This window comes from Odocoileus virginianus, chromosome 3 (genome assembly GCF_023699985.2).
Source record: "Odocoileus virginianus isolate 20LAN1187 ecotype Illinois chromosome 3, Ovbor_1.2, whole genome shotgun sequence".
NCBI classification, from domain to species: Eukaryota; Metazoa; Chordata; class Mammalia; order Artiodactyla; family Cervidae; genus Odocoileus; species Odocoileus virginianus.
This window is the reverse complement of record NC_069676.1, coordinates 49574538-49598697: the sequence shown is the minus strand read 5'-3', so window position 1 is coordinate 49598697 and position 24160 is coordinate 49574538. Positions and strand designations below refer to the sequence as shown.

The window sequence follows — 24160 nt, the reverse complement described above, 5'->3', positions numbered from 1 at the left end:
ATACTACCCCTGTCATAACCAGTTATTGCATTTATACCATGGGAACTATTGCCACCTGCTGGTGATGCTTATGACTTACTTTAAAAATTAATACATGTTAGGCTCTCCAAAATTCCAGTCAAAATTTTGGAATCCCCTTCTAGATCAGGCAACCATATGAAGGACTTTATGATTATCAGATTTGATTAATTTTCTCTTAAAAAGTAAGCATATTAATGAATTTCTAATGTAAATGAGAACCAAAAAAAAAAAAAAAGAGAACCCTCTTTACTAAAAAATGACCTTGTTGATAATACTATAGGTCTGGGAATATGGCTGCCAACTGTTTTCTCTCTTACCCATCTCCTCAACAGGAAGGCACGCAGCCACTAGATGTTCACTCATTCAATGCAGTATTTAGCTGAGGTGGCAGGGCTCATCTTCTCACACTAGCGCAGAGCCTCTGTGAGTCCAGATGACCCACAAGTCTGATCAACTTGTCCAATGTTTAATGATTTCCTTATGAAACTGAGCAGAAAAATGACCGTAACAGGCACACAGCCCAGAACTCCAGAGATAGCCAGTGTCCTCAGAAAAAAATAGAAAAAGACCTCAACCAAAAAAGAACTTCACTGATTTTTTGAGCCTACCTAGAACAGGTAATCAGTCTTCAGGAAAAAATTTTTGGCTTCTGACCAATACAGGTGCATTAAGATACAATGTTTATGTAATATTACTAATAAAAATGTGATAGCTGAGAGGAGTCTAAGGAGACAGGATGACTAAAAGTAATATGTGGTATCTTAGATGGGATCCTGGAACAGATAAAAGTGTCTAGGGAAAAAAAAAAACTAAGGAAATTAGAAGTATACAGACTAGTTAATAACACTGTTCATTAAGTGTGACAAATGTATCATAGTAATATAAGATGTTAAGAATAAGGAAATGAAAAAAAAAAAAAAGGAATAAGGAAATGTTTCGCCTTCCAGTGCAGGGTTTGCAAGTTCAATCCCTGGTTGGGAAGCTAAAATCTCACATGCCCTGAGGCAAAAAAACCAAAACATAAAACAGAAGGAATACTGTAACAAATTCAATAGACTTTAAAAATGGGTCCACATTAAAAAAAAAAAAAAAGTAAGGAAATGGGTGTAGAGTAGATGGGAACTCTGTACTATCTTTGTAATTTTTCTGAAAATCTAAAACAAAACGTTTACTTTAGAAAAAATGAATGAGACAAGATTTACCTCAAGTGACAAAAGCAGGCCCTTAAGTTGATTCAGTCCCAAGCTTTAAAAGTCACAAAAGCTTTATATTGACTTAAAAAGTTATTTAGCAGGTTGTTTTCATTTATCAGTTCTAGATCTAAACCTTTTCTATAAAATCAAGGGATGCACCCTCTTCAAAATTGCTTTAGCAATCTTCAAAGAGATCCTCCTCTGCTTTCTCATTCCCATCAAAAGGACTCATAAGGTCCATATCAATTTATGGCAAATCTCAGCCCAACTGTAAAAAAGGCCTTCATCCTGAAACTAACACAACACTGTAAATCAACTGTATTCCAATAAAAATTTTTTAAAAATTCAAAGGAACTTAACAATTCACAGAATGAAAATTTCCAAAAATTATACTCATTAGTAATCAATGTGTATGCAAAAAAATTTTAATTGTGTGCCATTTTGCCCTATCAGGTTGGCAAATTATAAGTAAATTAAAAAATAAATAAAAATAAGACTCTATAAGTCCTACTGTCTTTGTGAAAATTAAAGGGTGAAGATCTTGTACCTAAAGAAAAAACACTCAGTTGAACAAACAAGTCTTTGAGGTTAAGGACCTGTTGTGTTTTTTTTAAATCATAGAGAAAAATCCTGTCATTTCTTTCACAAAACTAAGACGTCTTTCCTACTTTCAATACATCATGAACATAATGTCCAACAGCCCCAAATAACCCCTAGCAACATCAAATTAGCCCATGAACCTAAGAGCTTCTGAGAGGCTACCAGTGAAAGGTAGGAAATGAACAATCTTACCCCGTCATTGAGAAGAGCCAGTCTTCTTAAGTATGTACTATATGTAATTAGTTGTTTTAATTTCCATTTATCTTCAACTTATTTTTTACGTTAACTTTAGCTCTTATATAAAATGTGCTGAACTGAAGTCCATGTAGATTAAACAAAATATGGGCCCTAAAATCTAAGTTCAGTCACAAGCTTAGGTAAAAGAGGAGATGCTGTTCCATCACTTTCTTCTGCTCACTTTAACAATATGTGTTATACACCATATAGTTTTTAAATGTGATCATTGCCTTGGTGACAGAACACACAGCAGCAACTCTGCTCTAATTATAAGACAAGTTTTAAATAATTTTTATTTTTAAGATTTAGCATCCTCATTAACAAACCAGAAACAGTCCGCGTTCTTTGGATACACACGTAAAATGGTTAAAAGTGATTCCCCAATTTTCAATAACAAGGTAGGAAAAAAGAACATGTTCACAGCTATAGCTCAATTCTTCTGTCCTTTTTACCCAAAATCTTATTTTGCTACCAACCCACTCACCAAACCATAAGGAAAGACAATTTTTCAAAAAGCCAACAAAACCCAAGAACAGGGATCTAGGTATCAAGCCAAAATCATCCCCTGGAACAGTGCTGATGCCAAAAAAAAAAAAAAAAAAGAGGATAGGAAAACAAATTTCCATAGCACATTAGAGAAGCCCTTTAAAAAGAATTCAGAAACTTAGCACTGGAACTATGATGGTGCAGTGTTCAAAACGCAGATAATTAAAGTTCAGTTTGGGAACATATTAGGCTTTCTCCTATCCCAGCAGGGGAAATAAAACTATGAGCTTTTGGAGCTAATATTAAAATTGTCCTTACCAATGAAAGACAGGGCAAGGGTCAACCGGAGAGAATGTAGAACAAAAGGTAGCAAAGACAAGTCATTCTGAATCTAAGCTCTACTGCCTAGAAGAAACAGCAAAGTTTAAAAGGGCTGAAATTCTTCTAAGCCACTATCAATAAATTCTAGACTTGGCTCAAAACCAGTGGACTATAGACCACTGATAAATATATCAGGTGACCTACAGTGTTTATGTACTAAAAAATATTTTTTAAATTATCTGTAAATTTCTATTCTGAAAAGCAGCAGATCAAAATGACACTGGGCCATCCAATCAGTTAGAAAGTAAAGGGCTTCCTCCAAATAAAATCAGCAGAAATTCAGGTTGGAAAGAATGTAATATGAAGTAAATAAGATCAGGCTCTCGGCACAATTTTAGTAAGGCTTCTACCCACCCCAGGTGTTAAGGAGTACTACTGAGACAGCTCCCACAGAATGTCTTAGAGGGATGCTTCTCAGAGATAAAAAGGTCTTTAACTCTTGACCCATCTCTCTTTCCCTAAAGCTTGGAGAAGAAAATAAATATTTAATTTTTAACTATTCAAAGCTTCGGGCACATTGTAATATTAATATTTTCTATTTTTCATTTTCTGAACCTTTGGCTTAATACTTTTTCAATTATGCTGTGATGAAAAAATGTATACATGTGCCTTAATCAGTAGTACCACGTGAAAATAAAACCTTATTCCTCCATATCTTCTACACAGGAAGACTGGATCAATGGCACCCTAAATATCCTGCAAAGTTACTCTGTATACTTGACAAAAGATTAGGGCAAACCATTCCACTTCCATATCTTGAGCAGTAGAAGTTAATTAGTCTTCAATCTCATCTTCCCAAATATCTCCATTAACATCCACAGCATGGAACAACCTGGACGCATAAAACAAGGTGCATTTTAATATACCTGATAGAAACTGAATATAATTTCTTTCCTTTTTTCAAATATATTTTCTGCACTATTCTGATAACATCTTTGTATATCTTTTCCTTTCCTTTAATTATTCTACTGGGAAGGGCTGAAATGTGAATCCTTCTAAACAAGCTACCTTAAAGTTTATAGGAACAACCCTTTTTTTAAGGATCCAGACAACTCTCAAGGGCCAAGGAGAAACGACAGTGGGAGATAGGTATCACAAAAACTGACACTCAATGTGTATAATATGTGGAATAAGTCAAGATTGAAAAATTCAGGCAGTCTAGAAGCTACACTCCTTCAAAACACTGTAACTTTACTACATACTAATCACTCCATCCTTTCCATCTTCACTGTGCTTGTACTCTCCACCAGTAGAGTGTTTTACAGTTGCCAATTTCTTTTCCTCCTCTTATGTTACTTAGCATTTGTATTTTCAACACTTTTATTTCCAGTGGTTCATAGGCAGAGCTGGTTTCTTCAACTCATAGTTTCATAACGTCAAGAACTGATTGAAGGTACCCCACAGATGTCTATTAACTAAGATTATCAACTGATGTTGAAACTGAAGCTGGTGGAGAATAGAATATTCACACTGTGCCAAGGAATCACCCCACAGATCACTCACTAATAACAAAAGAAAAACCTTACCTTTACAGTGGAACAAATGATAGAACTGAACATCATGCTAATAGTGAGAGAGCCTGACATTATGGATCTGACGTGATACAACATGAAGTACACCACCTCTTGTTAAGTATTCCTGTCAAAAATGTTGCTCTAAATCTAGTCAAACTCCATTCTACAGCTAACTTCCACTTTACAGAAAATAGAGAGGAAAGAGAAGCAAACTAAAAGGCACCATGGAGAAACAAAACTCCAGGAGGTAAGGTTATATAGGACAACAGCCTGGACTCTTCAAAAGGTCAATGTTCACTCAATACAAACACAAAAAGTGGGTAATACTTTTCTCTATTATGAAACAGAATCAAATAAAATAATTAAACTTGATTAGATCCTGGAATAATAAAACAGCTTTAAAAGATATTTTTATGAATAGTTGATAAGTCTTAAATATTTTATTAGATGACAGTATGCCATTGTTAAATTTTCTGAGGTATTACTGTTACGTACAAGACTTTTCTTATCTTAGGAAAGATGTGTGGAAGTATATAGAGATGACACACTATATCTCCAACTTATGGTCAAGTAGTTAAGCAATAAATTTAGAAAACAAATATGGTAAATATTATCAATTGTTCATTCTGGTGAAAGATATCATAGTCTATCCTTTCAACTCTTCTGTATGTTTGAAATTTTTCACTAAAAAAGTTGAGGAGGGTAATAAATTAAAGAAAATCTTCAGATAGTATATTTTCATCATAAAACTCATTTTCAAGAAAATGCATATATGGGGAAAATATATTAAAAAATATATGAAAGAACAATATGAAAAATATATGAAAGAAAATATAAGAAAATATTTAAAAATATAAGAAAATCCTCTAAATAAACAAAGTACCAAAGCTAAAACTTACTGGGCTCGTGGTCTGCAAATCAAGTACCAAAAACTGCTGAGACTAGGAGTTCTGTGTAAACGTACCGGTTAAAACATGGGGAAGCAGGATCAGTGAAATGTTTATAAGGGTTTGCTCTGGAAAGAGAACCCATGCAAATCCAGCAGAAATACTGCATACAGCCAGTACATGTCATCTTGTTACATCCATCTAATTTCTGGTGGGAAAGAGAGAAAAATATCAAGGTTGTAAAAGCAAAAGAGAAATGCACTTGACAAAATGATTTGGTACAACATTCTCATCGTCTCCCTTTTCTAATGCAGGGTTGAGAAACACAGGTTAACACACATTGGCACACTGGTAAATATTAATGCCTAAACTCTTTGGCATTACAAGTGAAATACAGGAAATACTTAGATACTAAGCAACATCTCTTCTGATAAACAGTAAAAACAACCCAAACATGTATACGTGAATTATGTAGTTAGACTGATATGAAAATGTTTGGCTTTAATATGTGGGATTTAAACTTTTTACATAAATCTAAGTAAACATTTGATACCCAAGTCTCCCATTCTATCAGAGCTGAGGCATGTCAAAGTGGTTCAATAGAAGGCCAGTTTCCTCGGTGGAGTAATGAGGGCATCATCATCCAGGTTAGCTCAGATATAATGGATTGGAACAACAGAATCAAATGCAAAACCATATATTTTGATTTTAAACCTTTTTAAGGTTTTGTCAAGAAGCAATAGATTTATCTGTCTATTTTGACTTATATCTGTATTTCATAAGCAGGAACTTGTTAAAAAGACGTGTTAAATTCCAGGATAAATAGTTTGGAGAAGTCAGCCTTTTTTTTTAAAAAAAGAAACATAGATGAGTTGAGTTGACTGTAGCTCTAGTATGGCCTCCTCATAACTCATTCAATTTTGAGGTGGATACAAGGTGAGAAAAACCATCACTGTAGAAAAGCACTCTGAAAAGGGAAGTCTACATATATTTAATATCAGTAACAATAATTAGTAGTAAATTTGAATCTTCCAAGAAGGTTTAATAAATACCAAAATGTGTTTTCTTAATTAGTTCAAAATTAAAAGGCTTCTTGAGGAAATCATAACATGCTTGCAAGTAGGTAGGTCTCCAAGTCTGTCCCCAAACTTTTACCTCAATGGGAGTTCCACAACATGGGCAGCTCTTTGAGTTCTTTTCTAGCCACTCCTTACTTTCCATCTCTTCCAGTGCCTTCTGAATCACCCTCTTACCATACCTCTGTTCCAAAAATCTTTTATTGGCCTCATCTGCTTGCAGGTACTCATTTCGTAAGTCTATTAATTTTTCTAGAAGGTGAAATGGAAAATTAACTTTTATACAACTTGTAAAGCTCATTAAAAATCATTAAAAATTATCATAACCTTTGACTATTCAATAATGTTATTCTTGGGATTTTATCATAAGGAATTAATCCAAAGTAAAATTATATGCAAAGAGACACATATAACAATGGCAAACAAATTAAATGTCCAAGAGAATAATTATGTGTAGAACCACTTAATGACATAATATTTAGTTATTAAAACTTATAATTAGGATGGCTACAACTCAATTAAAATACTCATTACAGAAGCCAGCAAAAAGTATATTTAGGTTGTAACTAGCTAAAAATTACACATGCATGAAAGACAAAGAACAGACAGGAATTCTCCAAGTAGAAAAGCTGGACTTCTTAAATGTGACAGAATAATAGCTTATCTTTTTCCTTTGATTTTAACTTATTAATGTTGACATTTTTGTGCAACTAGTACAACTAGTAGTACAGTTTAAAGGCTGACTTATCAAATAACACAAAGGTTGAAACAGACGTTGATTTTCTACTATGTCAGCATCATTCACCATTTAATAATAAGACCTGCCAAACTAAACAAAAGCACCTTTGATTTAAGGGCAAAAACCAATGGTTCAATTCTGCATATATAAGAAAAAAGCCAGTGAATAAAATTTACCACCAACAGGTAAAGGAAAAGTCCTTTCTACCAACTTTTCTGCTTAATTCTCAACAATCTGGTTTCTACTGCTTTATCACATAGAATGGGCAGCTATTTCCAAAGGCTTTATTTGTCAACAAAGGCTTCTGCTCACAATTCTATTACCTTAACTTTTCAACACCATTAATTAAAGACCTCTCTCAACAATGTTCTGGCTCTTTTACTATTTTACCCTCCTCTTATTATTTAGAAGTAGACAACTTCTGGAGCAGAATTATATCTGCATTTTTCCTTCACCTATGAATCCTTTCTCTGTGTTGTTCATTCCCATGACTTCAACACTTCTACTGGGATGCAGCAGACATGTATTTTTAAATCCTTTCATTTGTATTTCCTCTACTAGTTCAAAGCGTTTTTGTATTCCGAGACATCTTAAGGACAGAGGATGCTGCTCTAATGTTCTCAAAATAATAAAATTATTAGTGTATCATATATTTTGTATGGTAATATCTAACATATAGATTAAGAGATTAAGAAAGAGATTCCCAATTTTGCTGAAGCCCCCAAAGTCTATCTTTGATTTCTTTCCCAAACATTGTGAAATACCTGGAAGGTACTTCAGCCTCTCAATGATAAGGATACCAAAGTCTCAAGTAAAGGCTTATATTATACTCTGGTGAGTTCTCCATCCCATCTGCCCATAACCTCTACAAGACTCTGCCACAGGTGACTGGAAGTACTCCATTTACTCGCTCTCCTGTCAGGGTCCTTTCTTGGAGATGATACTCTGCTAACAATCAGTAACTAGCAATACTGGCATTAATAGTTACCATTTTGTGGTTTAAAGACTTAAATCTAACACATAACACCATAAAACTTTCAGAAGAGAACAGAGGCAAAACATTTTCTGACCAAGGTAATAGAAATAAAAGCAAAAATAAACAAATAGGACCTAATCAAATTTAACAAGCTTTTGTTCAGCAGAGGAAACCATCAATAAAAAGAGATGGTTCAGGAGAAAGTATTTGCAAATGATGCAACTGACATGGGCTTAATTTCCAAAATATACCAACAGTTCATACAACAAAACAGGTCAACAACAAAAACAAACAACTCAATGGAAAAATGGGCAAAATAACTATGAATAAATAGACATTTCTCCAAAGAAGACAAACAGATGGCCCAATAGGTACAGAAAAGATGTTCAATACCACTAATTATTAGAGAACTACAAATCAAAACTACAATGAGGTTCCACCTCACAGCAGTGAAAATGGCCATCATTAAAAAGTCTACAAATAACAAATACTGGAGAGGGTGTGGAGAAAGGGGAATCCTCCTACATTGTTGATGGGACTGTAAAAGGTGCAGCCACTATGGAAGTCACTTTGGATGTTCCTTAGAAAACAAAAAACAGAATTACCAAATGATCCAACAATCCTACTCCTGGGTATATATCCACATAAAACTATAATTCAAAAATATACCTGCACTCCTATATTCACAGCAGCACTATTCACAATACCCAAGACATGGAAACTACCTAATGTCCATCAACAGATGAATGAGTAAGGAAGATGTGGTACATATGTACAAAGGAACACTACACAGCCATAATAAACAATGAAATAAAGCCATCTGCAGTAACATCAATGCAGCTAGAGATTATCCTACTAATAAAGTCATAAAGAAAAAGACAAATACCATATGATACCACTTATATGTGGAATCCAAACTATGACACAAATGAACCTATCTACAAAACAAAAACAGACTTGTAGACATAGAGAACAGACTGGTAGTTGCCAAGGAAACCAGGAGTGGGATGGATTGGGGAGGTTGGGGTTATGCAAACTGTTATATATGAATGGATAAACAAGGTCTTACTGTATAGCACAAGGAACTATGTTCAACATCCTGTGATAAATCATAATAAAAAAGAATATAAATATAAAAAAGAATGTACATATATGTATAACTGAACCACATTGCTGTAAAGAAAAAATTAGCACAAATTATGCATCAATTAACTTTAAAAATAAAAATATACAAATTTTTAAAAGTTACCATTTTGCATTTCACATGCAATAAAAATGAATAAAAAGACCAAAAATATAAGCCTAAATTTTTATTGTATTTGATTGACATAAAATTTAGTCAGTGGCCAGCAATAATGAAATTGCTACAAAAGTTTTAAACCTCGACTCTCAGTTTCTGTATTTACCCTGTCACTGACCAGTATAACAACTATAACAACTTTGAGTAGCACTACAATAGGTCATTTCAAACTTACAATAACCTTATGAAGTACCTGTTAGTTTGAGAAAGACTAAGTCACCAAAGTCTAGTCAAATTGATGTCAAGGGCCTGATTTCTCAATCCTTATCTAAATCAGAAATGGCTAACAGGTTTCACTTCCTGTGCCTACCTCAATAGAGGGTGGCTTTCTAAAGCACTGTGTTGAGGAAGATTCTGAGGCCCGTGGGCTCACTGAGAAAGCACTTGATCAAATGTGTGCACCATGGAAACAACAGTGATAGCTCAGATGCTCTGCATTTGCCAGGATCTACATTATTCCATATTCATAGATAGAAATTACCCTGCCATTCCTTCCATAGAATGCTCCCCCTCGGTATCTGCGTGGTTTGTTTCCTTACTTCCTTCAAGTCTACTCAAACCATTCTGCCTGCTGGGTTTTTCTAAATAAAATCCCAAACGCCTTCCCCTTCAGAACACTTCATAGCACACTGTCTCTGCTTTACTTTTTTTTTTTCCTCTTCAGCACTTACCACCATCTAATATTCTTATTTATTTGGTTTGCCTATCTCCCCCGTTAGAATGTAAGTTCCATGAGGGCATTTGGTCACTGCTATGTTCCCAGAAGGTAGGCAGTAACTGACACAAAAATATCTGTTGAACCAACACAGAAGAACACAATTCTCCCAAATTAAGAATTGAAGTGATAAGTCTCTTTTCTAGGGGGTGGAGGAGGGCTGGGAGACTGAGTTCACATGGTTACAACCTACCTGCTGTTACCTTACATGGAGAGACTCCGTGGTAGGTCAGTCTGCACAGGGAACAGAAGGCGAAATTGCAGCTGGAGCAGATGCCCATGGTACTGCCAGGTTCCTGCATCACAGGCAGCTGGCAGGATGGGCGGGGGCAGTACACCACATCGGCCATCAGGTCCAAGGTGGACTGGAGGAGAAGGCGGTCATAACGGGCAAACAACTCTGCTTCCACTAGCTCTTTGACCTTGAGGGAAACATAAACATCGTTAAGTTTGATGATTTCCCAACCAGTTCTGATCCTGAGGGAGATCTTTAGGAAGCAAGCATAAAAACCAGATGAACAGAAAATAAAACCCTATATCTCACTTCAAAATCAAACCAAGTATGAGTGAGTGAGTCAGTGAAAGTGGCTCAGTCGTGTCTGACTCTTTGCGACCCCATGGACTATACAATCCATGGAATTCTCCAGGCCAGAACACTGGAGTGGGTAGCCTTTCCTGTCTCCAGGGGATCTTCCCAACCCAGGGATCAAACCCAGGTCTCTTGCATTGCAGGTGATTTATTTACCAGCTGAGCCACAAGGGAAGCCCAAGAATACAGGAGTGGGTAGCCTATCCCTTTTCCAGCAGATCTTCCTGACCCAGGAATCAAACCAGGGTCTCCTGCTTTTCAGGCAGATTCTTTACCAACAGAGCTAGTACGGGAAGTCTATATCTTGACTGAGACGGTGGTTAAATGTACACTTTAAATGAGTACATTTATACCTCAAAGGAGCTGATTTTTTTTTTTTTTTTAAAAAGAAGAAACAACCAAGCAGGCTATCTTTAAAGTCTGTAAACATTTGGTTAATCATCCCAAGGGATAACCCCTCCAGATCCCAACCTCAACACAGACTGGGTAGTAGTTCCGCCTCCTAGCAGATAATACAGAGTAAATCACCAGAATTATTTTTTTAATGCTCATCCTTGCCAAGGACCACCCATTCCAAAGCCAGCAAAGGGAGCATTTACATTTGTTTAGATAAAGATCATGGACAGAATAAAACTGGTGGGCTGGCTCCAAGGCCTCAGACTGCCCTGACGAGCCCTATCAAGAAGTTCCTGAGAGAATGCCTCCCTTTGGAGAGTTGTGAGAGAATTAGGGAGCAGCTGTCAGCGGAGTGAAGAGTTACCTGACCAGGAGTGGCCACTGAAGGGCACTTGGGTTCTGGGCAGTTGAGGCACTGAACTTGGCCATCTCTGATCTGGATTTCAAAGTAGTCCTTGAGACAGGCTTTGCAGTACACATGCCTGCACTCCAAGAAGTACATGCACTCACTACCCAGTTTCTCACAGAAACAGATATTGCACAGGAACAATTTACTATTAAAGCATTTTATCTGCTGAGCTTGATCAAAGTCCAAGATTTCCTGGATCAGACTCGACAACGATTCCACATCCTGCACGGCTCTCTCGTCCACAACTTCCTCTTGGTCTATGTCAGATCCAGTGGCTCCTCCAAAATCTAGTTCTGTGTTGGAAGAAGCTTGAGCCATCCTTCTCTGAACCTTTTTCTGAGAACCCATCGTGAGTTCAAAAGGAGAGACAATATTCAGGTATGCTAAGGTCTCTTCCTTAAGGAACTGCATCCAGGCAAACAGGACCACGCTGCCACGGTGTTCTTCCCACAGGTTGTCTAAGTGCTTGCAGAGAGCAGAAAGCTAGGGGAAAAACACATGAGGATGCTGTTGAGTTTGGAAAGATGATGCTGCTGTCAACTCCTAATTTACCTTGAAATCTTTTTAATTTAGACCTTTATACTTCCTGTTAGGAAGTAGAAAGTATTCTTTTCACTTCTGTGATAAACTGTGCTGCACAATAGCATCGGTGTTCTTATCAAAGTACTTCTTAAACTATTCAGCAACATGAGCCAAAGACACAAGGTCAGAAGCTAAAAGAAGCCCCATAAAACAAGAGAAACAGTTAAGAGTCTACCAGACGTAGAACAAGGTTTATGTATGGGCTACTGAAATGGAGGACTTTTTCTGTTCTTTATTCTTTACTTTAGTATTGCTACCTATCTCATGTAGCAGAAGAGATCTAGTTTTAAAATGAACGATTTTTAGTCCTTTGGAGTACTAGCCCTGTTGGTACCCTACAATAAAGATTAGCAAAAAACAATTTAAAAATACCATCCAAGCTTTAAAATTAATTCTTTCAGCTGTATCAAGAAGTCAACTTATGTGAAAAAAATCACTAACAGAATCTAACCTCAGAGTCCTTGTTATTCCAATTTATAAGCTGATTTTAACTAAGCAATCTGAGCTCACACCAGATCTTGGTTAATAGAGGAAAGCAGATTGATATTGAACCTGGACATGATTACAAGCCCTTAACATGATTTCACTGCCATAGGCAAAGCTCACATTTCCTAAGTTACGCAACCAAAGTTTAAACTATTTTGACTTTTCCTCCTTAAAATTGGTCTGTTCAATTTGAAAGGCAAATATAAGAAGATTTTTAAGTAGAGCTCAGGCTCATAAGCAGCTTTTCTTTTTAGGTAAACATCAAAGAATAAGCCTTCCAGATGCAAATAAATTTTGTAAATTTGACATCTGAAGTGAAAAAGAACCACATTTTCTTCCTTACACTGCGTAATGCTATTCACTAAACTCTATATGGGCACAAAATTAAACACTGTTCAAGACTGGACAACAAATGGTTTTACACATTTGCATAAATGTGCTTTCATGATCAATAAGAAACCTAAGGAAATCTTCAAAATGTAATAAATACTAAAAGGGAAGCTCTGAATGTTTGAGTCACCAAGTCCAAGGAAGAAGTCATTCTCCTCCATCCTCTTTTCTTCTCTAGTCCTTTCTCGAAAGAGGTATCTGAGATGTACATACATGTGAGGGACGAGGCAGGCAGAAAGAGAAGAGCATGAAAGACACTGTTTGTATACATATATTGGAAAAGAAACAGGGAAAATACTAGAAAACTAAACCCACTTCTATCAATCAAACAAATTCAGTGAGGAACAGGTCCATGCGTCAACTTCATTATCAACAGGAGCAATTCAAAAAGCCAAGGAATTGGGGCCCGGTAACAAACAAGAATTGAAGGAAGAAGGAGCATAGGATTAAAATGTCAATTATATGGACAAAAATTTACTTGACAGAAGAGTCCTACTATAATTTTAGCTATGTAACATAAAATAATGAGCAACTCTCTTCTCCCTACACCCTAAAAGCCAGCATTAAGTAGATGGTATTTGGTTGGAATCTGAAACTCCACATGTGTACACATGCATGAACATAAAGTATCAAGTGCTCTCTGGAGAAATGGGACTATAAATGTCTAGATAATTTAGTCAACTCTCAGTGATCTAAATATAAATAATCCACTGTCTTGCATGTGTTGCCTCTGACAAAGATATTAAAATGCAAGGTGAAACTCCTTTTTATTCTACATGTATTATTTTTTTTAATTTAATTTTTTTTTTTTAACTCTAAGTTCAATTTAACAAATGCACTCTCATCTAAGGATCGGCCTGGTGATGAACAGTGGTAGGAATGAGAATTACATGGTCAAAAAAGAAAAACTGACAAGCTGTTCCTTGAGGTCAAGTAACTCTGACAGCTTTTGTCTTAATACATCAGCCTATCAATCTTCATCATGACTTCTAGAAAAGTAACTGCTATTGATCCATTATCTACTCCAGAATACATTATATTAGCTTCAAGCCATATTTATGTCTCAATCAAGAGCTGACATTGTTACTAGAAAAGGATATACGACTCAGAGGAAATGAAAGCTCGTAATATAAGATCTCAAGCCTTAATGAGATATCTACAGGAATCATATGCACTTTTATTTGTGTGCATTCACATTACGTGAGCACAGTCAACAACTGTTGCTAATACACAGACTTTTACAAACAAAAGCGCTCTTATGTGTTCTTAAGGAATGTTTATTAAAGCTACATTAACTCAATTTTAGTCCTAATTACAATTAAATCTTTCATTTAAGGAATGGATAAAAAAATAAAAAGCAATACCAACATCTGAGGAAAATGAGGAGGACCTATAGTCTCCATTACAATACCAATTAAATGGGAAAATAGCAAGAAAAGGAGAGAAACAATATACTTGATTAAAAATTACTCCTACTGCAATTCAAAATGATTAATCATTCTAATTATTGCCATTCCTTTCTAAAACACCAAACATTTTCAACTTATTAACATTACAATTCATGAAGGGAAAAAATTACAACATCAAGCCCATTTGTTCTTCATGCACTGAATTCAAGATCATCAAGGTAGTCTTCAATTAAAGATGATTTTTAAAATTTCTAAAAATGGATAGAAATTAAGTTTCGGGTCTAACCTGAGTTGGTGACAGCCATTTGCCACTAAGAGTGAATGAAGGTGGGGAGGAGGATGGATAATCTGGTGGCAGTTCAAAGTTCAGCACAAGTGGAGGCAGAAAGCAAATGGTGTATTCAAAGCCACTATTCTGGAGACACTCATTTGAATTGCCTGAACCAAAAACAAAGATTAGAAAGGATCAGCTGGTCAACACTTGAGTGTCCATTACTGCTGAGCAGTGCTCAAGAAAAACGTAATGCTTTAGTTGAGGGGATAAAAACCCTCCCCCAAAGCACTTTCTGTTCTTAATTTTACTTTGGAGCCACCACCTTAAAAAAATGTATAAGCCCTTAAAAAAGTCTACTAAGCATCATGAAATTTTAAATGAAGATATACAACTTATTCTTGCTACACTTCTGAGTATAATTCCTAACACTAGTGAGCAAGTAATACACAATGTTTTCTTTGTTGTTTTTTTATAGTAGATGGTTAAAGACACGATCTAGAGAAAAAGACATTATTTCTATCAAAAAGCCATGACCTACTTAGACAAGCATGTGCCAACTCCAATGAATCAGAGTTGGGAGAATCTATGCCAATGCAATGATCTCAGGCTGAGGGCAAGCTACAACATAGAACACCCTCACAATCAAAGTTTCATTTTCAGTTATCACACTTCCTTTCTTTACTTAAAGCTATTACACTAGAAACATTGAGAAAGTGTTCATGTCTTCTGTGAATACGGTATCAAAAGTAGTAGTTTTTAATTTTTTTCGGAAGCAAAAGGTCACAGAGTAGTAGTGTCATGTGTTTATGGTGGTTGAAAAGATTCTAGAAACCAAATAGTATTAACAACAACCAAATCTTTCCAAGTGTTTTCACATATATTATTTCATTTTCTATTTTATTACCCCTATTTAACAGCCAATGACTCACAGCTGATGAACTGCTAGTTAGATGATCAGGAAGCATGAAATATGCAGGATATTTGTGATCAAAAAGCCAGAATTAAATTGAAAATTGTTCACCCTTTATTTTTAATTAAAACAGAAACAGGCATTAAATCTGTAATACTACCATCTATCACTAATGCCTATAAACACAAGATGATAAATAACTTAGGGTACACTAAGAAATTGAGAATAACCTTTATCTAGAAAAAATCTGTTTAAGAGAATATTAACTAACCGCTCACAAATATCTTGAAATTTTGTGGTAAGTCCAAATGGATCCTGGTTTCTCCACCTTGGACAGACTCTGCTTTTCTAAATTCATCTCCATCATAAATACTTGTCAGGGCCAGCAATTCATCCTCCTGAGCTTCTCGGTCTTCTGACGACATTTAATTTTCTGAGGAGCTGAAGATAATCATTCAAGTCAGTTAAGAACAGAAAAGGCAGAGTCTGGAAAAGTCTAATGGCCCTCCCCCCCAACCCCATTCCCCCCAAAAGAAAGTTCCTCAAAAACAACTGCAAAGAATTAATCAATATTCTCACTTTTCTATCTAACTAAAAGTGACAGGCATATCTAATATTCCAGTAGATCAGCACAGTAATAGCCTTTTTCAAAAAGGACAGCTGTGGTTCTTATAATTGCTGACTTTATCAGTTAGGTATGATTTAGAAAAGAAAGCACAATAAAAAATTTTTTCAAGGACAATTCACAAACTACTTTGACTTGCTCTCTAAACTTAGAAAAGTGCCTTGCTCACAAAAGCAGTCAAGGTATATTTGATATTCTTCTTAAAAATAAATGAATTTTTTAAATCCACAGGAATCTCTATGGCAGGCTTTCTCAGCCTCAGTGCTACTGACGTTTTGGAACAGACAACTGTCATCGGAGGCTGTCCTGTGTATTAGAGGACATGAATCTGCATGTCTGGCTTCAACCTGCTAGATGCCAACAGCACGCCTTTTCCTCAAGAGTTGTGACAATCACAGACATCTCCAGACATAACCAAATATCCACCACCACCCTGCCACTGGGGAGGGGGAAGAAAATTGCTCCTACTTGAGAACACCACTCTAGAGATTGTTACAAGGATGAAAACATGTGAGACATAACTGAGGAAGCAGCAAAATAACATTAAATTTTTGAAATAATATCAAATCAACTTTAAGATTTACCACTATTTTAGGTAACACCAACAGTGAAAATATGCTATAATTAAACTATACAAATGCTTTTTAATTACAGCAACTGAAAGATAAACCACAGTCAGATAATTCAAACATGCAAAAAATATGTAGTGAGAATCTGTGAAAATTACTTTAATAAAACCACCACCAAAAATTGCCATTCTATCGATTAAAATACTAGACTATAACTGTATTTGCAAATATGCTCCCTCTTGGTTGAAATATTTTCTAAATTGGAATGCACAAAGAAAAGTTAGGATGTGGTTTTTCACATTATAAAAAGGTGACACTACAAAACTCAAATTCATTTAAAATGATTCCATTTTCAAAAAATACATTTTCTAGCAGATAATGGTTCTGCTTAAGCTGTGTCCCTAAGACACAGTGATATATTCTATTTAAGGTCAGTTAGTACCTGTTAATAACAACTAGAAGAAAAGGATTATTAGCACTGGTGTTTGTATTTCAGCCCCAAGTTTGGAACTCATGCAAATCTCATTTATTCTTAAGATGATGGAGATGAGACTGCTGAAGGTGGACAAAAGGCCAAGATGTAGAACTCATACTAGATATACTAGAGAAATCCTGCCATCTGCAGAAAAAAAATACAAAAGATGGTGTTAGCACCCTCTCCAAATTTAAATTCTGAATTTCTGTAACCACCACTTAAATCAAGCACATCCTAACACACAGTCAATTCTAGTCTACAGCTGCATATTACTCACCTAGGTCAGCCTAACTGAGCCATGCGGTTCAGAGGATGTGTTCCCAGTAATCAGAGTGCCCTTCTTATCTGACTGCCTTCAGCCCTGGGAGGAGCTGAGAACACCAAGGTCATACGAGATGACAGCACAACATGCCCCCATAACAAACCACTTCCTGCGGTTTTCTTGTTTTTGTTTTTCCTTTCCTCTTCCACTTCTTCTATTCCTTCATTTCCTACCCCTCCAGTTAGTCCTTTTGTCCGATAATGAATTAAGCCTGCCAGGGACACTCAACATTAGGTTAATTGAAGCAAGACAGCAGGGTAATTAAAAACAAAATAATAAAAGTGCTCACACACAAACATTTAAGTCCTATTCTAAATGCTTTACCAGGCTTCTTCAACTGGGAATAAAGGAGAAAGGGAGATTGGTCCATAGATGGGTTCTGGAGAATGCTATGAATACCGTAAAATATGCAAAAAATTTTTTAAAAATGCAAAAAATATAAAACAATAATTTTAAAACCATATTTTCAGATGTGTGACTCCCAAATAAGCTAACAATGAAATTTAGGATCAATTTACAGAAGGAAATGGCAACCTACTACAGTACTCTTGCCTGGAAAATCCCATGGACGGAGGAGCCTGGTTGGCTGCAGTCCATGGGGTCGCGAAGAGTCAGACACGACTGAGCGACTTCACATTCACTATTATGTATTATGTACTATATACTAAGTCTTTTCACATCACCTTACATAATTGTAAATGCCTTTTACCACCTGTAGTACATGGTGATAAAGTAATTAAGCTTTTTGTTTCTTCCTGTTCAAACATTATAAATGAGATGAAATGGATTTATACCCAGGTTATACCCCAGAGCAATTTAATCAAACATGGGTCATCCAAGTTCGCCATGTTATTCTAATGTGCAGCCAGGATTAAGAAACTCCACTCCAAGCTGTTTCCCATTGGCAGCTCCTCATGACCCAACTCACCAGACCCCAGCTTCTGAAGCTGCCATGGGTCCCAGTCCCTTAATTAAAATTGCTGACATAAATTTCTTTGATTCTATTCATTGAGTCTTCAAGACCCACCTCCAAAACCCCTATTCCATGTAAAACTTCCAATTAGCATGTCTTTCTTTAAAAATCCAGAAAACTTTTTTTTAATTGTAACTTTCCTATGACATTATCACACCCCATCCTGCATTACAGTTTTTCTTCTCAACTTGCGTTTCCTCTCTGACTAAATTAGTTCCTTAAGGGCGAAGATCAAGTGTCTTGCCTCTGCCTATACTGCTTTCAGAATCTAGCAGTGCTTTAGGTTAGACACTAGACAAAGTGAGAACTGAACTGGGGTGAGATGTGGTTGCTGCATTGGGAGACTAGAATCAAGGTTCAGGGACTGCACCGCCACATCCCACCAGGAGCACGTTGGGTTGGTCGTCACAATAACAGCAAAAAGAGTGAACTCTTCCCATGTGTCAGACATTGTGGTAAGCCCTTTAAATGCACTAACCCGTTAGATTCCCACAACCCCATGAAGAAAGTCCTACTCCTATTTCCACTAAACACATAAAAATGACATTTTAAGTTCACTCTGGCTCAAGATCACAGAACTAATATAAAAATAAAACGGGATTCAGACCACCTTGTTTCTTCAGCTGTTAACACAGGAACAAGAATAAACCCTGGTGTCACGAGACTAGAGAATTCAAGTTTAATATTACTTTCAGGCAAACCGGAAACCGCTGAGAGTGAGGGAGGCCCCTCCTCCGCCGGGTTTCCCTCGGGCCTGGGAAAATCCTACACATTCTCCCAAGCCACACCACGAAGGATTCAGCCATGGGTGGGGAGTCGGGGGTGGTCAGCACGCCGCTGCCATGTCTCCACGGCTCACTGCGGGGCGTATGGAGTCGTTGTTTGTGCGACTCACCTACAACTGGGTGGCAGGCCCGAGCCCTGCTACCTGCCCCAGCGCTTGGAAACGGAGGACGCTGCGCGCGTGTGAGCCCGCCCAGGGGTCCCGAAGGGGCAGGGCCTGGAACTTCCCCTTCCTCCTTCGGGCACCCCGGGGACCTTAGCCGGGCCGGGTCCCGGGTCTGGGGAGTTGAAGCCTGCTAAGCAAGCAGTCCCGGCCCGGCCGCCCTTCTCTGCCTCGCGCGCCTGGAGCGCAGTTCCTACTGTACCTTCCGGCTGCCCCACCGCGCCGGGCTCAAAAGTTCCGCCCTCCAACCTAAGCTCCGGGTCCCCTCACCTCCGCTCGCTGGCCCCGCCTGAAGACGCCCGGCTCAACCGGCGGACCGCCTCTTCCGTCTTCGGAGCTGTCAGCTGAGCCGGGCGGATCTGTCTGGGAGGCCTCGGCGAGAGAAGGGCTCTGCGCAGACGCCGTGACCGCCCCGGCCCCTCGGCCGCCCCCCGCGGGTCAAACCGGCGCTGCAGCCGCGACCATCGTCACCGTGTCGCTGCCCACCACACTTAAGTATGCCTGTGGAGACGTTGACACAAATGCAGATTCTGGGGCCCCTGCTGGGAATGTGCGTCGGAATTAGAATTTTTACCAATCACTAAGGGTAATCATGAGGCAGGGAAATTCCTGGGGTAGACCTGCTTCCCCAAGTAGAGAAAGCAAGCCTTTTCTCCCTCCCGGGATCCCGGTCTCAGAAATGCTACCTATCTTTCTGGCACCTCCACTATGAAAGCATTCACTCATTGGTCATATTGTAACGGTAATAACTACCGTGTTGATTAAGCATAGGGATGCTTCAAGTCCTGTACTCATGGTTTAATGTAAATTTTCACTTCATTATAACCTTATAATTTAGATACTATTTGTTATTCCTGCTTTACAAGTGAGGAAATTGAAACTGAGAAAGGTTCAAAAATTTACCAAAGCGTATAGGCTGAGTGGGAATTAAAATTACATGTCCCCTACCTCATGCCATATGCAAAAATTAACTCAAAATGTATCAAAGACCTAAATGTAAGCAATAAAATTAAAACATCTCTTAGAAGAAAATGTCGGAGTAAAATCATGAACTTGGATTATGCAATAGGTTCTTAGGAACAAAAGCACAAGATATAAAAGAAAAATAATTAGATTCATCAAAATTAAAAATTTATGTGCTTCAAAGGACATCATCAAGAAATGACAACCCACAGAATAGGAGAACAAATTTGAAAATCATATGTCTGATAAAGGTTTAAAAGCCAGAACATGTAAAGAACTCGTACAACTCAACAACAGAAAGACCAATTACTCAATTTAAAAATGGGTAAAGGATGTAAATAGACATTTCTCCAAAGAAGATATACAAATGTTTAGTAAGCATGTGAAAAAAGGCTTGTCATTAGTCATCAGGGAAATACAAATCAAAACCACAATTAGAAGCCACTTCACTCACTAGAACCGCTGTAATAAAAAGAAAAAAAAATTTTAAACTCATGATACAGAGAACTGTTTGGTGGTTGCAAGAGGCAAGAGGTGGGCAAGTAGGCAAAGACACAAACTTCTAATTACAAAATAAATAGGTCATTAGGATGTTATGGAAACCATGGTGAATATAGTACATAATTATATATGAAAGTTGCTAAGAATAAATCTTAAATGTTTTCATCACAAGAAAAAAACCTGTATGTATGGTGTTGGATATTAACTACACTCACTGTAGAAATCATTTCTCAATACATACATATATTGGATCATTATGTTATACACCTGAAACTAATATAATGTATGCCAATTATATCTCAACAAAGAATGTTTAAAAAGAAGCCAGATTATAACAAGTGTTGGTGAAGTGGCAAAGAAATTGGAATCCTCATATATTGATTCTGAGGATGTAAAATGGAGTAGCCACTCTGGAAAACAGAGGTCTGCATTTTCATTTGCACTAGGCTTCACAAATTACATTGCTGATCCTGCATGCAGGAGAAAGGAAAAGCCAAGTGGGAAAAAATTGGGTACTGGAGGGGTTTCCTGACTGCCACAGAAGGGAAATTTTTGAAATGCAAATAATCAGTCCTAATCCTCTGTACTATAAATCTTGACTGTTACAGAACAGAAACCTAGCTGTCCCTGTAACGGACATCAAAACCAGAAATGTACTCCTTAAAAAGACAAAGGAAGGAAGAAGAATATCTGAAGTCAACCACTAATATTGTTCATATTCAGCCAAAGGAAATAAAACCAAGAGTGAAACCCTACTGCAGAGTGCATGGAGACGAGACCATGAATGCAGCCAGAGATCTCCCAGCTGCTAAAAGCGAGGGAGACAAAGAACCAAGTCAGAAAATTCTCACAGAGTCAAAGTAAAAGGTGATTGTGACATCATGTCATGGCTGCATGTCAGAGGTCACAGGACAGAGGGAATAGAAGAATTTCAAAGCAGTGTTAATAGTTTGGATGAATGTTTAAAGTGGACTAAGCAGAGTCCACTTTGGAGGTTAGGTTTGGATAAAGAGAATTTTTTACTTAATTTTCTTTTTAGACTCCATAAGATTTTTGTAGCTTTGGTTTTATGTGCCTGGTTTTGCATCATTTAAATTGAGCTTTCCCTACATGCCTAATCCTCTGCTGTGCTAAGCATTTTACATGCATTGTTTCATTTTAACACCTAGGACCCCATGACCAAAGTAATCATATCTCCCTGTTTTACAAATGAGGAAATTGAGGTGCTAAGGGGTGAAATGATTTTACCAGTGTCATTCAGTGGTGACCTATAATATTAGGACCAATTCCTCATCAATCTGACCCTCTCATATAGTTTGTAAAAGAATTAGGGTTTGTTGAAACAGAAATACAGACAGAATAAAGTCATTCTGGCTTTAAGAATTAAAAGAGAAGGCCCCAGGGAAGTCAGGATTACAGTTTATGATATCATGATAGGTAGAATGAAAATACAGAGAGAAAGACATCTAACTCCATCCCCTGTCCTCATGAACACTAGATGATGATGGAGTCCAGGGCTAGGAGAGAATGGGATGTGTGACCTAGACCAGAGGTCAAGACCCCACCATTGGGTAGAAAAGCAAAAGTGAGTCACAAAATATGTCTGGTCTTGTAGGGACTAGCAGGCCTTCCATCAGGACTTGCACTGGTTCGTCCATCACTGGCATCCAATGGTGTCCAGAGCCTTTGATGAGCTCATCCCACCTGCCTGGCGGGGGGCCAGCCTCCTTTTCAGTGGCCATCTCTCTCAAGCATTCCTGAAACAAGCCTTGACATATAGAGGGGCAGCGGTGTGGAAGGGAAAGTTTTGCCCCAACTCTGGGACAGGACTGGATAGTAGCAGGTCTCATCCCAGTACAGAAGTTTCATAGCTGATCTCCTGTCGTTATATACTTCCTCACTCTGTGGATCTCAAAAAATTTACCACTATCACCTGGAAATCTGAAAAACTGGTGTTTCTTTAAAACAGGGGCTTCATACTCAAAAATAAAAATTGAGTTAAAAGCATAATTACAAATAATTAACAAGTGGAGCACTATTCATGTCCCATACCCCACTCTAAATGTTCTGCATGGACTAAGCTAAACATGACAGTAACCCTGTAACGTATTACCATCATCATCATCCCTATTTTAAAGCTAAGGAGACTGATTACAGAGAAGTTAAGTGGCTTGCCATGGTCACACAGATAGGAAATTACAAAGCCAGGCTTTGAACCCAGGCAATTGGAGTCCTGAGCCCATGTTATTAACCCTAATGCTATGCTTAGATCAGGTTAACACTTTGCCCAAGGAAAGTGCTCAGGTCTGTAAGGAAAAATAGCCAGACTAACCAATGTGGCCAGCTTCCCTGGTCAGTACAGTTCAAACAATACCTCAGGTCATCCCAGGGTTATATAAAAACAGACTCCTAAGAAGGCTTGCAGTGGCTGACAGTATAAAAATGTTTTCTGTGCTTCTGATCCAAGGTAAAATTTGATTTACAATAATAGGCACAGAATGATCATGTTTATACTTGCAACCTGGCACTTTATTATTATTCCCCTGAATAACAGTGAAAAGAGTTTTGTAACCCCAAGGTAACATGGCACTGTAAGAAGGAAAGAGGGGTGAGATTTAGCAGCAGCTGCCATCATAAATCAGCATATGGCTGTTTCTCTTAGAGCTCCGGGCTCAACTCTTGGCTGTCATAAACTTATAAAGGGGAGCCCCATGAGAATTTATGTAACGATGGGAAGACTCATTTTCCTTCCTGCAAGAATCTTTCTGAAGCAAGGTGAGAATTAGGCTGATTAGATTCTATGTGAAGAAAGAAAACCAAACCAATGGTTTAGAGGAAAGGAAAATATGGGTCAACTTTAGCTATTTAGCTACTTCTCTTGCCAAAAAAAACTGACCTTGCAAATGGAGAAGAACATGCTGAATTCCACCCAATAAATGAGTGACCAGATGACCAAATAAATTAATGAATGTGATCCAAGCCTCCTCAGGGGTAGTTCTTTTAGTGTGAGAACAGTTACATCCTAGAATCACCCAGAAATGCTGAATACATAACAAGGCCAATCAACAGAGTCAGCCTCTGAATATTCATGCACAGATGATGCTCCCAGTCAATATGTTTGATTTTTGTGTTTACCGATAGATTTTCAAATTCACTGTGTAAACCAAAATTCTAAAAATAAAAAGAAGAGGAAAAAGGAAAACAGAGAAGAACTTG

General features: G+C 37.5%; 1 protein-coding gene across 10 annotated transcripts in view; it reads right to left on the bottom strand.

Annotated features, from left to right (window-relative positions):
* Window positions 1–2318: 2318 nt before the first annotated feature.
* The window catches only part of RNF14 (ring finger protein 14), a 39702-nt gene continuing 17860 nt past the window's right edge, over window positions 2319–24160 (bottom strand). Inside the window, exons 1-10 of one of the 10 annotated variants that reach the window (XM_020902859.2) lie at window positions 19751–19855; window positions 17517–17772; window positions 17207–17383; window positions 15842–16011; window positions 14673–14824; window positions 11475–12002; window positions 10319–10547; window positions 6475–6647; window positions 5397–5527; window positions 2319–3750 (exon numbers count right to left, since the gene is read on the bottom strand). In XM_020902859.2, coding sequence (XP_020758518.1) covers window positions 3693–3750; window positions 5397–5527; window positions 6475–6647; window positions 10319–10547; window positions 11475–12002; window positions 14673–14824; window positions 15842–15995 — 1425 coding nt within the window. In that variant the 5' untranslated portion in view covers window positions 15996–16011; window positions 17207–17383; window positions 17517–17772; window positions 19751–19855 and the 3' untranslated portion in view covers window positions 2319–3692. The other 9 variants (XM_020902860.2, XM_020902857.2, XM_020902862.2 and 6 more) reach the window with 9 other exon arrangements.